Source organism: Myotis myotis, unplaced genomic scaffold (assembly GCF_014108235.1).
Source record: "Myotis myotis isolate mMyoMyo1 unplaced genomic scaffold, mMyoMyo1.p scaffold_m19_p_3, whole genome shotgun sequence".
Classification (NCBI taxonomy): Eukaryota; Metazoa; Chordata; class Mammalia; order Chiroptera; family Vespertilionidae; genus Myotis; species Myotis myotis.
The window spans coordinates 199336308-199352234 of NW_023416335.1; the positions used below are offsets into that span (position 1 = coordinate 199336308).

Consider the following 15927-nt stretch of genomic DNA (forward strand, 5'->3'; position numbering starts at 1 on the left):
TGCCCAATCAACATAGTGGACACTGAAAACCCCTTTGTCCTGTGCAACAATTCCAGTAGCCAGTAGTCAGCCTATATAACAACATATTCATAAACCAATTATTTATAATCAATGATATACTCTTATGAACATACTTAATTTGTCCCCTAACCTTTGCTGGCATGAATTCTGCATGGCACCTGTTTCTTTGATTACTTGCTTCTGAATCACTGTGTGGTATGAGTCACAAAAGCGCTTCACTTGTATAACCAGAATCATGTAAATATACCCAGCTTCATAAAGTAAATTGCTGTTTTAACTTATTAATCATTAAACATAACAATCACTTGTTTTATTTCATAGGTGGCCACATCATTTATTAGAACAATGGAGCTTGGAGGGAAAGGATATGCACCATCACCTTCTGATCCTTTAAGGACACATGTGAAAGGATTGTCTAGTTTTATTAATTTCATTGACAAATTAGATGAGATTCTTGGAGAAACAGCAAATCCAAGGTAATGATTTTTTTTATAAATTACTAATGTGTGTTATTACTCTATCTTTAAAACTTCATAGAATCAGAGGTAGAAATATAAGAGCTATTGAAATGGTCAATCATCAGACCAAACAGTAGGGAGAAGAATAAATATCTAGATGAATAAAATATAATCATGTGACCTTTCTCGCTAAAATTTGCTTCTCTATAATTACAAAACTTTTGCCAAAGTCAAAAGACATGTTTAAATTAAATTTTTTTAGAGAAGAGTGTTTACCATTTGTCTTTATCTGAAAGAAACAGATTTTTGAGGCCTGGAAAAAAACCTAATAGATAATTCTTTTCAAAATTTCTTTTTTAAAAAAAATTTTTTTATTGATTTCAGAGAAGGAAGGGAGAGGGAGAGAGATAGAAACATCAATGATGAGAGAGAATCATTGATTGGCTGCCTCCTGCACGCCCCCCACTGAGGATTGAGCTCACAACCTGGGCATGTGCCCTGACTTGGAATCCAACCATGTTCATAGATCGATGCTCAACCACTGAGCCACGCCAGCCAGGCTCAACTTTTAATTTAGCAATAAAGGAATCCCATATCAAGAATGAATAAGAAAATTCATGAAGAGATATGAATTATCTATTCTGTTTTCTGTTAGGTTTTTTTTGGCATAAGTTTTTGATTCATCTGAAATTTCTGTTTTTGTGATATTGGAAATGAGAGATTATGTTTATAATCTTTAAGATTCATTTGTAGATGTATTGGATGGTGTGTAATTTTTAGATTAATTTGGGTGAGGCAGAGGTGAATTGTTCATGCTAGCAATTGTGGTACTTCACTGTCAATTTAGTTGTTATGCCATTGCAGAGTACTAATAAAAATAGCTGGTATTTATTGAATATTGATTATGTGTTAGACATTGTACTGAGCTCTTTATGGGGATTATCATTTGATTACTACAACAACTTTCCATGGTAGATGCCTTATAGGTACCCAATTTAGAGAGGAAAAAACTGAAACACTAGGGTTAAGTAATTTACCCTAATTTACATGGTTATCAATTAGCCGAACTGGGATCTGAACTTAGACAGGTCTGACTCTGGAACCATTCCCTTAACACTATATATTATTCCAGGAAACTTCTTTCCAATTCAAGATTCTGGGGAGAATTGTTTTTTTATGATTTTATTCTGAATTGCATCCTTTTCTCTTTTTATATGGCTATCCATTACAAGGAAGTAAATTTGGAAGAGGCTTTTGATATGACTTGCAGTCAATATCAGTGATATCATCTGAACTCCCAGATAATGTGTGGCTGATCATTTCTTCTGAGTTAGCAGATAATTTTAAAAAATATTTTATTTTAAGCAAAGCAATATATATATATATTATGGTAAAGTCAGATAATACAGACTTGTAAACATCCAATTTGTGTGTGTGTTTTATATTTACTAATTTAAATGACATTTTAATGCAGCTATTTTTGATTTTTCAGTTAGATGTTATGTATTAACTTCCTATCCTGGAAGATAAGAATTTGCAACCCACTCACCAACTTCCCAGCACTCCTTCCCCCCAGACACAGACACACACACACACACACACACACACACACACACACACACACACTTCTCTTCCTTCATCCTTCAAGCTATCGTAATCTTTGGTCTTTTGAGCCCTCAAATTGGATCATTTTCTCTCTTTTCCCCATTCTAAATCTATATTTCAGTGAAATTCAAACCTCTTTCCTGAAATTCAAAAATATATCTTTATTTATATATGGGTTTGTTACCTCAAAGGCAAGTCAAATTTAACATGTTCCAGATCAAATCTTCATCTTTCCTTGAACACCTGCGTCTCCTCCTGACTTGATGAAGCCTCTCTCCCTCCCGTCACCCAAGCAGAAACCTGGAACTTGTCTTAAACTCCTTTTTCTCCTTTCTCTATCCCTTCAGTCACCAAGATCCATCAGTGCTTCTTAATTAACATTATTTTTATGTTCTTTCTGTAGCTACTACCTTAATCCCATTGTTTATACTGCCCGTTTTCAGATTTTCATTCTTTCTTGCCTGGATTTTTACCCTTATTTCTGACTTGTTCATTCTACCTCCAGTCTTGAGTTGCCCTATCCTGGTGTCCTCACTGCTGCCAGTGATCTTTCTGAAACAGCGAATGCTACTTCCATGATTAAAACCCTTTTAAGATTCCAAATGAGGATAAAACTCCAGAAACCTCAGTATAGTATATAAATTCTATGCACTTTAACTCCTGCCTGCATATCACTCTGTGTCTCAATGTTAAAACTTAGAGATAAAAATGTATATAATTCTTGTAACTGAGGATAAGTTTGTACTACTTGTCTTATAATAGGGTGGTGGTGATAGGGAATCACAATAATCTTTGAGTCCAAAGCATGATGGGGAATAAATAGGCTGACAGGGAAGAAATCCAAGAATCCATTCTCACACTTATCTCCCCACTGCCAGATTTTCATTTGGCCATCTTGGCTATCGTTTGGCTGCATTTCTGCCCTTTGCCAGTAGGTGCCACCATAAAATGCATACTGTACTTTCACCTGAAAAAAAGAGGTTTCAGGTTTCATAGTTAAAATGTTTAAAATAGTTGTTCAAATGTTTAAAACTCTGTATTTCAAGTTTATTACACAACAAATCTTCAATGGCACATCTGAGTTATATATATTGGACTAAATGTTATGCATTTATAGAATATTAAATCTGGTTTAAATTTTCCAGTTCAGAATTTCATTTAAATATATTTTGGAAGCATTTTGATACATTTTATGTAGCACCTTTAATTATATTTAACTAGAGGCCTGGTGCATGAAATTAGTGCACTCGGGGCAGGGGAGGGGGGGTCCCCTCAGCCCGGCCTGCACCCTCTTGCAGTCCGGGAGCCTTCGGGGGGGATGTCTGACTGATGGCTTAGGCCCGCTCCCCTTAGCTCTGTCGCGGAGGTGGGAGAGGCTCCCACCACTGCTGCTGTGCTCACCAGCCATGATCCTGGCTTCTGGCTGTGTGGCGCTCCCCCTATGGAAGCAAACTGACCACCAGGGGTCAGCTCCTGCATTGAGCATCTATCCCCTGGTGGTCAGTGTGTGTCATAGTGACCGCTCATTCTTCCATTTGGTCCATTTGCATATTAGCTTTTTATTATATAGGATTGTTATAGATTTTTTAAAAATTTCACCTGAGGATATGTATTTATTGATTTTGGAGAGAGAGGAAGGAAGAAAGAGAGAAACATCTATGTGAGAGAAACACTGATTGGATGAAACCCCTCCAACCTAGGTATGTGCCCTGACTGGGAATCCAACCCTCAACCTTGTGGTGTATGGGATGATGCTTCAACTAACCAAGCCACCTGGCCAGGGCTGGAGATATAATTTATTTTAGTAAATAGTTACCAAATTCATGAAGATGGTGAGGAAAAGCCAATCAATCACTCTTTATGGTAGAGAGTTGGCAATTACATTAAAGTATTGCCTACCAATCATTTGTCTTTATTATTGCTTATTGTTCTCCTTCAGTCCCTATGTTTTGATACAAGCTTGGGGTTTAATGTGTTTTTCTTCACTAGCTTCATTTTTTTTTTCTCTTTCTGCTCCAGGGCTTTGATGTGATGCATTTAGTAGTCAGGAGCCACAGTTTACCTTTCTCACCTAAATTCTATTAATATTTATCCAGCATAGTCATAATGTGTCTTCTGGGAAGCCTTCCTGAATACTTCCTTGTTCTCTGCCCTTCTCACTCAGACTTTCTCTATTCCTTTAGTATCTCCTACCGTATGATCAATTTTGACCTTTTAAAGAGAAAGGTTTTATTCATTTTGTATTTCTAGTGCCTAACACAATTGTCCTGATGTCATTTGAGTTAAAACTTCAGGAGTTTCTAGGCTTTAGAAGTAAGTGTTTGAAATAATAAGCCTCTGTGTTGTTGAGCAGATATTTGAAGAGTTAATGGTTGGCTAGTGCATAGTGAATGCATAGCAACAGACTAGGCATGACACTGGTGCTTGGTGTATTTTGCTAGGGGTCAAAATATTGACTTTGACAAGTATTTTAAGTACAGGTCTAATATATATATATTTTTTCTAAATAAAATACAATCAGTGAATTATATTATTTTTAAAATTTAGCATATTTGTTCTTGTGAAAAGAATGAGAAAAGGGAGGCAAAGGTGAATTTTACCTAATATTTAAAGCTTTGTTTTTTGGTGTGGTGTTTTTTTGTTGTTGTTCTTATAATTGACTAAGACAATCTATCATATTTTATTACCCTTTTGAATCTTTTCCAAAACGTTTCCATTAGAGATTAATTCCCAGAAAAAGCACATAATGTTAATTGTGTATTCATTTTGGCTATATTTGATCCAGTTATGTCTGTGCTTTTAATTGAAAATTAAGAAAAAATTAGCTGAAAAAGAAAGTGCCTGCATACTTAAAATAATTCCTAGAGTCTACTGATTACGGTTGTATGGCAGACTAGGTCGGCTGATTGACCCTTCCTTTGACAGTAATTAATAATGCTGGATAACATATTTTTTTAAATGCTTCTCAAATACATTGATGAGCAGGCAATTTCAATGAAAATGCAGACAAAAACTAGAGGAAGGAAGAAAGCCAGAAAGGAAGTCAAAAAGGGAAGCCAGGTTTTATTTTGAGACTATTTGCTGAATTTGGTGATTTGGAGTCTGTTCTTATAGCCACCAATGTCTGCGGGACAGATGACAAAGTCGAAGGACTGCCCAAGGTGAGGAGCATCTTAGGACATACCCATCCTTCATGGCTACCCCTTCAGTGTAAAATGAATTAAGACTAAGGGTTTTAACCTGATAAATGGTTTCTGTGAAAACCTACTTGATGGTAAAATATTTTAGCATTATATTTAAGATTTAGAATGAGTTCTTGCTCTCATAATTTTTTAACATAGTATTAGGTGCCCATTTCACTATAGTAAGGCAAGAAAAAGAAAAAGGAGATAAAACAATTGAAAAGGAACAAGTAAAACTCTAATTGATGATATGATTATGTATGTAGAAAACTCCAAGAATCAGAAGAAAAATGATTAAAATTAATAGTAGAGTTTATCACAGTGTTTCTGGGCACAAGGTTATTAAACAAATTCCAATCTTTCATATTTTATTTCTTACACCATCACCAAATAGAAAATGTTAAAAAGTAGCATCAAAGAGCCCTAGCCAGTTTGGCTCAGTGGACAGAGCGTCGGCCTGCAGACTGAAGGGTCCCAGGTTCGATTCTGGTCAAGGGCATGGATCGATGTTTCCTTCTCACATGGATATTTCTCCTCTGCCCCACCGCCTCGCTCTAAAATCAATAAAAATCTTTGGGTGAGGATAAAAAATAATACGGTTCCTTTCTCAAGGAGCTAATTTTTTCATAAAATGTTTCCCAAGCTTGTCTAGTCATAAGAATCACCTGTGGTACTTTTACAATAATGCAACTATTTAAATCCTTCTCTGGAGAGTGTGATTCAATAGGGCAGGATCTGGAATTAATCTTTTAAACTAATGCTGAATATTTTTCCTTTTTTTTGGGTGGGGGGAGAGTGGGTGGTACTTGGAGGTTTGGGGGAACTGCAACCCAAATTTATTCAGGTTCAGGCTTAGTATAAAGAAATAATTGAGTTCAGGTTTTTGGCCATAGTTGGTCCAGTCTCTGGTTTGCTTTAGATCAGTGTTCTCAACCTTCCTAATGCCGCGACCCTTTAATACAGTTCCTCATGTTGTGATGACCCCCAACCATAAAATTATTTTCATTGCTACTTCATAACTGTAATTTTGCTACTGCTATGAATTGTAATGTAAATATCTGATATGCAGGATGTATTTAGGCAACCCCTATGAAAGTGTCGCTCCACCCCCAAAGGGGTCGCGACCCACAGGTTGAGAACCGCTGCTTTAGATGATCAGGCAAATTTGGGAGACACTGGTCTAATGTACTATTGCATATTAAGTCTCTGCAGTTTTTTTCTAACTTCCCTTTTCTACTTGGACCATCTATTTAAATGTGAACAATTATATTTCCAATGATCGTTAGGGAACCTGGCTTGTTCCTAAAACATAAAGTCTGGCAATGAGGCAGTGAGGATGAAAACTTTAATTCCTAATTTCCTTTCTGGCACTATAAACTTCACGGAGAGATTAAACAGCTTACTCAAGATAGAAAGTGAGGCAGCTGCGATTTGTGCTCAGGTAGTCTGACTCCACACTCAGACCACACCCCCTTCTCAACTGGCACGGTGCAGCCTTTCCACCCAGGACAGAGATCTCCTGACCTCAAAAAAAGCCCCCTTCTGCTGTTGACACTGGTAATTTCTTTCTTGTAATGGACCCAAATCCTTCCCTCTATACATTTCCCACATTGGTTTTTGGTCTGTTACCTAGAGCAGGAACTGCAACCCAGATTTACTCAGGTTCAGGCTTAGTATAAAGAAACCTGGATTCAGGAGGTTTTATAAAACCTTACCTATGGGCCGTAGTTGGTTGAGTCTCTGGTTTGCTTTAGATCCATATTAACTAGCTTGCTTTCCTCTTTCATGTAATCACTCTTCTCATACTATAGTGCAGTATTACGTGTTCCAGGTCAGTCTCCTTCCCCACCACCTCCTTCCTAGCCCAGAACAGTGCGTATTCTTGAATAAGCTACTTAACCATTTTCTCATCTGTGATTTAAGGGTAATAATACTTACTGAATTGGTTTTAAGATTAAAGTGATGTAGGATTCTAGGTATTTAGTGAAAGGTAGCTTTTGTTACCTTAGTTGTGTCGAAAGGTACATATTTTAAGTATATTGTGTATGTATAACTGCATCTGAATCTGTCATCATATATAACTAAATTATTTCCCTTTAGCTTTCAAATAAAGAAAGAAGTAACTTACCTTGTTGAAATGACTTACTTTGTAATTTTGCTTCTAATGGTTCTCATCCTTTTCTTAAATGTCTTACTGTTTGATTTTTAAGAACAAATCCATAATCTTTGAAAAGTGTTGATTAACTCTGAGAATTATATTGTCAAGCTCATACACACATTGTCATTTCTAATACTATTATAAAGGCAATCTTATTTCCATTTTCAGCATTGCAGGGAGTCGGATACTCTCTGTGATAAAGATGCAGGTGATTAAAGGCCAGAACAACAGGGATCCTTTTTGTAAAGCAGTAGAGGAGGTTGCTCAGGATTTGGATTGGAGGATTAAAAATATTTTCAATTCTCAACAAGGAGACTTAGCTGTTAGCACCACTGACATCAGTCCTGCACGGGTAATGAGCTTTTTATATTTTATTATCCTTCTATATAAAACATCTCCTCTTCTATTTGTCGTAGAAATGGTTTACTATTGCTACTTAAGTCAGAAGAATGTGTTTCCTGTGTTACGTTGTTGACAATTTAAGTTCTCAATAGGATTATGTAGGATTATGTTGGAGTTGGGTAAATCTTAACATCTTTGGACCAAATTGACTGTATTTGTTAAAGTAGGGCATTGGATAATCTTCAGTATCCCTTGGAGCACTAGCAACTTATAATTCTTGTGGGAACTAAGGTGTTCTGTCGTATTTTTTAATATTATTCTTCAAAGCAATTATTTTCCCTTTGGTTTCTCTGGTTCTGACCTCAGTACTAGGCACTTAATAGAAAGGCAACAAAATGGTTTCTATTCAGTAGTTTATTTTTCTTTTACAGAATTTTTCTATTTCTGTGATGTCTTATTTTCTACTTCCATTGCAGCGTACTGTGAACATTCAGAATTTCTCCTATACTTAGAAATCTCTTAACTATATATTCCTAGAACATTCACCTCTCTCTCTCTCTCTTTTATTTTTTTTTTTACTGAGATTTTTGAACATTATGCAGTATTATAACTATGGTATTATAGGAAAAATTTTCTACCTTGCTTTTAGCTCTAAAACACAATTCTGGAGTATGTGGTAAAATCCATTAGTTACAGTTTAGTTATTCAAGTAACAAAAGCCCCTTTTCATTAGTTGTGATTGTGACAGCTAGTGTTTGAAGAAGGACTTTTGCTTATTTTTTATTACTTATTTTATTCACATCCCCTGGGGACTATTTTTAGATATTTCTCAATAACTGCATGTTTTTAGATTAATTTGATGGGGGAGATTCTGAGTTGTTCTCCATATATCTCATGTATATTAACAGTTCCTGTGACTGGCTTGGCTCAGATGACAGCCAGGTTATTACTATCAGTATAAATCAGGAATTGTCACAACTCAGATAATTAAGAGCATCAATCTCTCCCATTTCCAGTCACAAGAAATAAAAATGCAAGCAACCTGGTTCTTAATTGTATGTTTTTCACCAAGTCAGAAATCTTTGAAAAATGCGATTCAATAATTCCTCCGTGAGATTAATATTAAACAATATGGACTTATCTGGTGCTAATGAAAAATATATATGTTAAGCACTAGGTTGTGATAGATAATTGGTTAAAGTTCCAGTATGGGTGTGGATTATAGCTCACCGAACCTGAGCCTGAGTCAGCCAAGTAGAGAAAGGAGGCCAAGACCATGTTGGTGAAAGCTGAGGAGTGTCCCAGAAAGGGCAGCTTTGATATCGAGGTATAATGTCCACCAACCCTATTGGTTAGGCACTCTAAATACCCATGTTTTACCAGTGATTTAACTGAAGCACATTAAGGTTCAGCAACTTTCCCAGACTTACACAGCACATACAACTAGTAAGTTGTTATCAAAATCAGACAGAAATGCCTTCAGAGTCTGTGCTTACATGTATTTGTGTATTATATTTTATCATACATTTTTGCTTATTCTTCTATCTCGTCACTGAGTTTTTCCAGCTCTCCTCTTTTAATCTGCTTTTTCTTAATCTCCACTGCTACTATCTTCTTCACTTTTAAACTGGATTATTACAGTCTCTTAATTTGTTCTGTCTTCAGATTTAATAACATTCTTACCCTGGAATATGTTTTACACATTGCCATCATTTTTCTAAAATCTAAATAGTATTGTTTTACTTCCTTGCTTAATAAACTAAGAGATTTTTAACAGACTGACTTATAACCTCTTTGCCTGATACACAAAGCTTTTCTAGGCTCATGTCATTTAACTCCCTCTCTATTATCCTATTCTTCAGCCATATCATACTCCCCCGTCCCTGAAAATACCTTGCTCTCTCCTATGCCTTTGTGTCTCCTTCTCTATGAAGCCATTCTTGATTCCAGGGTAAATTGATCACTATCTTTTGTGTGCTCCCAAGGCACCATGTATACCTTATGTTAGAAATAGCACTTAGCACCGTGAATGCAATTATTGCTTACTTATTTTATTAAAGAGAATGTGGGTTCCTTGTGGCAGTGGTTTTTACCTTGGTGGTCTTAGCTTCAAACACAGTGCTTGGGTCTTAGTATGTACTGATCAATGATTACTGAATGAATGAGAATCAACTATAGTTTTTCATTTTTGCATTTGAGTAGATCTTTCTAGCCATTTGTGGGGTTGGTATTTAGATCACCAGAACCTCATCTCTCTTTGGTGTAAGAGAGAAAAATACTGAGAAGTTAAATCCTGAGGGAGGTCGCATAGGAAGGCAGTAGCTAAATTTTCTGACTTAAAAGCCCAACGTTGTTTTGACCAGAACCTAATGTCATCCTTTTTGATGATACTATTTTTTTTGTATTCTTTTGTGCTTTTGGAAGTTGATAAAATTGATTTTAGTATGGCTTGAGGGAGAAATATTCTCATGCCTGAAAGCCACTTCTTATGGATGATCTTTTATTAAACAACAGAGCAGGAAGGAGAACCGTGGTGCATGAAACGGAAAAGTGACTGATTGACCCAGCCGGGATGATTATAATGTTTACTTAAAATTATTTTTTGTTCAAGCCAAAATCTTATGCCATAAACCATGGCACTGCATACTGTGGCAGAGATACTGTGAAACTTTTACTAGTTCTTTTGGATGAAGAAGCAGCCAGTTTTCCTACTAAAAACAAAGCAGAGCTTTTATATGACGATGAATACACCATTGATCACAATGGAACTTCTATTCTTACACTTTTCAGGTAAGTCATGTGGAAGCTATATGTATGTGAATGTTAACTCTGAGGAGTTTTTGAAAAAGCACCTCATTGATTATAAAACAAGTGCATGCTATGGTAGGAAACGTGGAGATTATAGATAAGTATGATTAGAGAAAACTGAAGTTAGTTAAAAGGAAATTGAACACTTGAATGTGAGTTATATATAAAAAGGTGTATTTTGTAAGAGTATGGCAGGTGCTCTTTTATTTATTTATTTTTTGTTTTTTTGCTTTGGAAATATTTATTTGCTTTGCTATGTGTGTCAAGAACTTTGCTAAATGTTTTCATTTATATTATATCAGCCCTCATAGCAACCTCTTTTAATAATATCCTCACTTTTTAAGTGAAGAATTAGAGGCTTGAGAGGTATGTTAAATAATTTGCCCAAGAGAGCTAAGTTAGCAAGCAGCAAAGGTGTCTTTCTCTGAAGCCTGGAGTCTCTGCTCTAAGGACTGTGCTATTCTGCCTGAGAAAAAGAGAGAGCATTGCACCAAACTCCCATTGGAGTTGACATTTACTGTTTCTTCCTCACATTGTGAAGAAAAATACTAAACTAGTGTTGGTATTTCATGCAAGACATTGATACTATCCAGTTTTGACAACAGTTAGATCAAAATCCAGTAAGTTGATAATATTTTCAATTAATGCGTGTTCATTTATAGAAACATTAAAAATTTTAGAACAACCATTTTAAATTGTATTTAGTGCATTGTGGAGAATTTTTACAACGTCATCCTATTATTTGATCTTTTCTATTTTCTGCTTGAGCTACTTTTTAGAAATCTAATTTTAGTCTAAAATTGTTCATACACATCCATGCGTGATTGTTTCATGCAATCTCTCTCCTGTGCCTCACTGTCTTTTGTCTTTGAAGAGAAAGGTTAATGATCTATAATTCAGTTTTATCCTATAATTCTTTTAAATGTTGTCTTCTTCACCATCTTCCCATGATTATTCTTTACTGTTGGGCATAATATAATTCTTTCACATTCTACCTTAGAAATGCCCAAATATTTTCCTAACAGTGGAAATTTATTTTATCAGTGATTTGCTTTCACCCTGTGTCAGAATCCCAGAAATGAGTATAAAGAAAATGACTCTTTGTTTTTTTCTCCTTTTACCTTCTGTTTAACAAGGTTTACTTTTTAGGTAGAAATATAAATGATTTAAATTTTCTCTCATTCTACCATTTACTATTTTGTGTTAATAGAATATTTTAAACAATATTAATCCCACATCCATTTTAGGGAGGTATTTTTCTGTATTCAGTCATGTGGCCAAACACATATTAATTGTTTGCAATTACCTTGGCACTGCCGTTGTCCTTGTGTGCACAGGTCCCCTCCATGGTAAAGTAAATTTTTAATGGTCTCCATTGAAATGATAAAATTAAGGACAATGTGTATAAATATAAAGTCAATATAAGGTTATAAACTAGATTTTCTTAGAATGAACTATCTTTTAGTCTTATATAATGGTTTTTTGAGTCACAGGGGTTATGTCTCTGGCTCTGTGGAGCCAAACAGGAACTTATTGGGGAATCCATGTTTCTCTAGCTCCCAAGCTCCAGTATCTATTTCTCCATTGTGCCTTCTCTAACCCTTCTTCTTATAAACTATGCTTTTCTCTTTTGAATTCCTCTGCTATGACACTTAGCCTTTTTCATTTTGAATTTTAGTTAAGTGGGTGTTTTTTTTTTTTTTTTACTTAGACTTCATGAGTCCTGAATTCAGGGCCAATGAATGAATAAACTTTCTATTCACAGGATGTTATACAGTGGCTTACATATAGTAGAAGCTCAAATATCTAGTGACTGAATTAAGCAAATTATTAAGATTTAGAACTGTCAGAATAGGGATACTGATATTTTTATATAGTATTATATAGATTCAGTAGTCTTTTATTATATAACTGCTTTTGTGTAGGAGAGGGTGAAAACTAGATTTTAGAAAGCTCTTTTGGTTTATAAAATTTTGCTTTATTTGGACATAGATCTCCCATACAAGTGAATAATTCTTTGGTGAAACCACTAAGAGAACGCATCCACAAGTCAATGGAAGAGAAAAAAATTAAGGTACAATTTAATGAATTGTTGTGAAAATGATAGAAATTGTTTTATTTTTAGAAGAAATACATGAAATTGAACTGGGTATAATAAATATACATTGTGCATGGAACAATAGGAATTAAGTGGAAAATGAGTTATGACCATTTACATGCAGAAACATTTCTTTTATATAATCTTGGCTAATCTGTCTCTGACTTAATCATTTCACGGACCTAAAAAGGAAAGGAATAAGTACCGGCTATCACTGAGTGTTCAAGAAATATCTGCTCAGTGAATGAAGGGGAAAATAAAGGAATATGTTTTCTCATTTACATTTCTGTATCTTAAACTGAATCCTAAGGCTGCATGATTTCAGTCTAAAGACATAATGGCAGAATATAATTAATTGTAGATTTTGACAAAGAGAACATTTGACATGGTTCATTGACTAGAGCTGTTCTTTATATTTTCATTTTGTTTTCCTGTTCTCATTTGAAACATTTGTACTATAAGTAGTCAATAATGTGTTTTTCAAGAGCTTAAAATTTTTTTTGGTCTTATTTTTCAAAATGAGACTCAATATTAACTCATTCATTTATTCAACATACATTTATTGAATATCTACTATGTGCCAGGTAATCTTTTATGGTGGGGAATTCATTCATTTGTTTAACAAATTTTTCATGTAAAAGTTATAGTTATCCTTAAACTGTCAAATAATTATTCATCTTGATACAACTTTGAGAACTCTAAATTGTATGTTCTTTATATTCCCATTTAGAAAGTTAGTTCCAATTAGCAAAGCTTTTAGTTTTCATCTATTTCATTTATATCTTCCAACCCCATTTAGTTTATTTATACATATTAATAAGTCTTATATTTCCATTGATTATTAGTAGTTGCTAATAACTAATACTTGTGGAATACATCATTGAGTTTTATACAATGTTTCTGTGAATAAAATTTGTCAACTCCTTGTTATATTAACTGTAAGTAATGTAGTTAAGGCATGGGATTTTAAAAAACACATTTATTCTTTGGACTTGATTAGAAATGTAACATATAAATTCTTTAACTTTTTTCCTGCTATGGATACTGACAGACTATAATACTTTCATTTAAAGATCATTGAGATATTTTGTTAGAACTAAGTAAATCAAAATGAAAATATCTGAAAAAATGAAAAGTGTTTGGTTTTTGTTATAGAAATTGATAAGTCAACTAATTACTATAAAATGCACAGATAAATTTAATTTATAGAGAAATTTAGGAAATTTGGGGAGTAGAAAAGAGATTGTCTAATCCAGTCTCATTTACAAACAAGGAGACCAAAATCCTGAGAAAACCTTATTCCAGATCTTATAACTGCCATGATATATTACTCTATGCCAGTGTACAAAGCCATGGTTAAATACTAATGGGATTATAATTACATTGCTTTTGGAACTTAGTAGTGGAGCTGGCTTAGTCTACATAGCTCTGAATCTAAACGGCAATAGGGAATTGAGGGAATTGGTGTTTGTGATTATATTTGATAGTACAGTATTCTTTATAAAAGCAAAGTGTGAAAATAATTGGTTTAGCAAGGTGTACAGCTGAACCATGGCCAGATAGAGTACTTATTTGGAATAATAAAAAAAATGTTGCTAATATTTACTACTGAGTAACTATGGAAAAGTAGTTTAACAGCTAATTACCTTATTATCCTGTTACTTTTGCTCTTTCGGCATACATTTTTTTTTTTTTTAGTCATGGAAAGAATATATAATTTACACCTGAAAAACTGTCTTGGAATGAGTACTCACTGCAAAGGTAGAAAATATTAGAGAACTTAGAATGTGGCTGTTGTAGATGATACTTGATTGTGAAATATCCATGTCATTATAATGGGGCAAATTAACTTTTTTTATATTTTTGTTTCCTCATTCAAAAATAGTAATAGATACTCCTCTGAACATAAAATCCTATTAAAGCCATTATGGAAAGTATTTATTAATATACTAATTTTAAGTCTTCAAGTCTTATGTCTTAGTGTAGCTTATTAGGAAACTTGTCTATTATGGGCAAAAAAATTTTTCTATGAAGGAAATCGGAATCTTCTTCCAGAACCTTTATGGTTTTGGTAGGAACCAGTAGAGAATGTTTTCTCCCCATTTCCAAGCAATTTATACAAGTACCCTTAAACTTTTTTTAAAAAAAATTAAATTTATTGGGTTGACATTGGTCAACATGAACATACAGGTTGCAGGTGTGGTTTTCTATGTTACAAGATCTGTATATTGCACCGTGTGCCCACCACCCAAAGTGAAATCTTCTCCTGTCACCATATATTAGGACCTCCTTCTCCCTCCATCCCCTATACCTTTTCGCTAAAAAATTTTTCAAGGAGATACTTACCTCCTTATATCTCTGTAAATAAATTTGTTTCATTCCTTCCAGCTTGATGTAGCAGTATTTTCAACATCAGGCACAACTGAAAGGTCATATTTATGGGCCTTTTTCTTACATGTATGTCAGAATTATCATCAGTATTAACTGATCTAATAACTTAAGTGAGCTGATCAGGAAAATACTGGATCTTTAAAACATGGAGTAATCGAGACAGTGGAAATTTGGACTTAGGTCGTGTGAAAAAAATTGACTGCTGTAATGGTACCTTTGTAAGCTGCCAGGCAGTCCAATACTCATGATGTTAGGAAATTCTTAATCAAATATCCAGGTTTAACCTTTAGGGTATTAGAAAACGCACTGTATATTCAAATTAAAATGGATTTAGTTCAACTCATAGAATTTCCCTCCCCTTAAAATGAGTACAGAATAGTAAAAACTAACAAATATATTCACCAAGAGCAAACAATATAGAATAATGTAATTAGATATAATAGACTTCAAAAATGATAGCCAAGGACAGAAACAAATGATTTCAGAGTGAAGAGGCACAGCATGACTTAATGACTTAATCTACTCTAGTATTCAGATATACTAGTGAGTTGACAAAATCATGAGAATTATCATAATATTTCCAGAACTGAGGAGCCAACTAAATGTGTGTGTTCTTGTTTTTCTTTGTTTGTTTGTGTGTGTTTTTTTCCTTTCTTGCCAGAGAAATAGTAGAAATGGCAACTGTATTGTAATGTGGATAAATGTGGAAAAGGAACCCTGGGACTTATTAGTACACACTTACTCTATTGTGACATACTGAATTGGGGAAATGATGCAAATGATCTCCTTCTATTTGAATGAGAAACAGTCCCTGAGCAGGGGTAGCAAACCTTCTTAGAGTACATATAATCTATAATAATAAAA

The 15927-nt window shown here is 34.4% G+C and overlaps 1 protein-coding gene across 16 annotated transcripts in view; it reads left to right on the top strand.

Moving 5' to 3' along the window:
• LOC118651661 (PARP1 binding protein) overlaps positions 1-15927 on the top strand; it is a 73349-nt gene that overhangs the window by 17718 nt on the left and 39704 nt on the right. For 12 of the 16 annotated variants that reach the window (XM_036301068.1, XM_036301067.1, XM_036301069.1 and 9 more), the window contains exons 7-10: positions 343-497; positions 7593-7776; positions 10378-10556; positions 12567-12648. In XM_036301068.1, coding sequence (XP_036156961.1) covers positions 343-497; positions 7593-7776; positions 10378-10556; positions 12567-12648 — 600 coding nt within the window. Of the gene's footprint in view, positions 1-342; positions 498-7592; positions 7777-10377; positions 10557-12566; positions 12649-14370; positions 14434-15927 lie in introns of those variants that run through there. The other 4 variants (XM_036301075.1, XM_036301078.1, XM_036301076.1 and 1 more) reach the window with 4 other exon arrangements.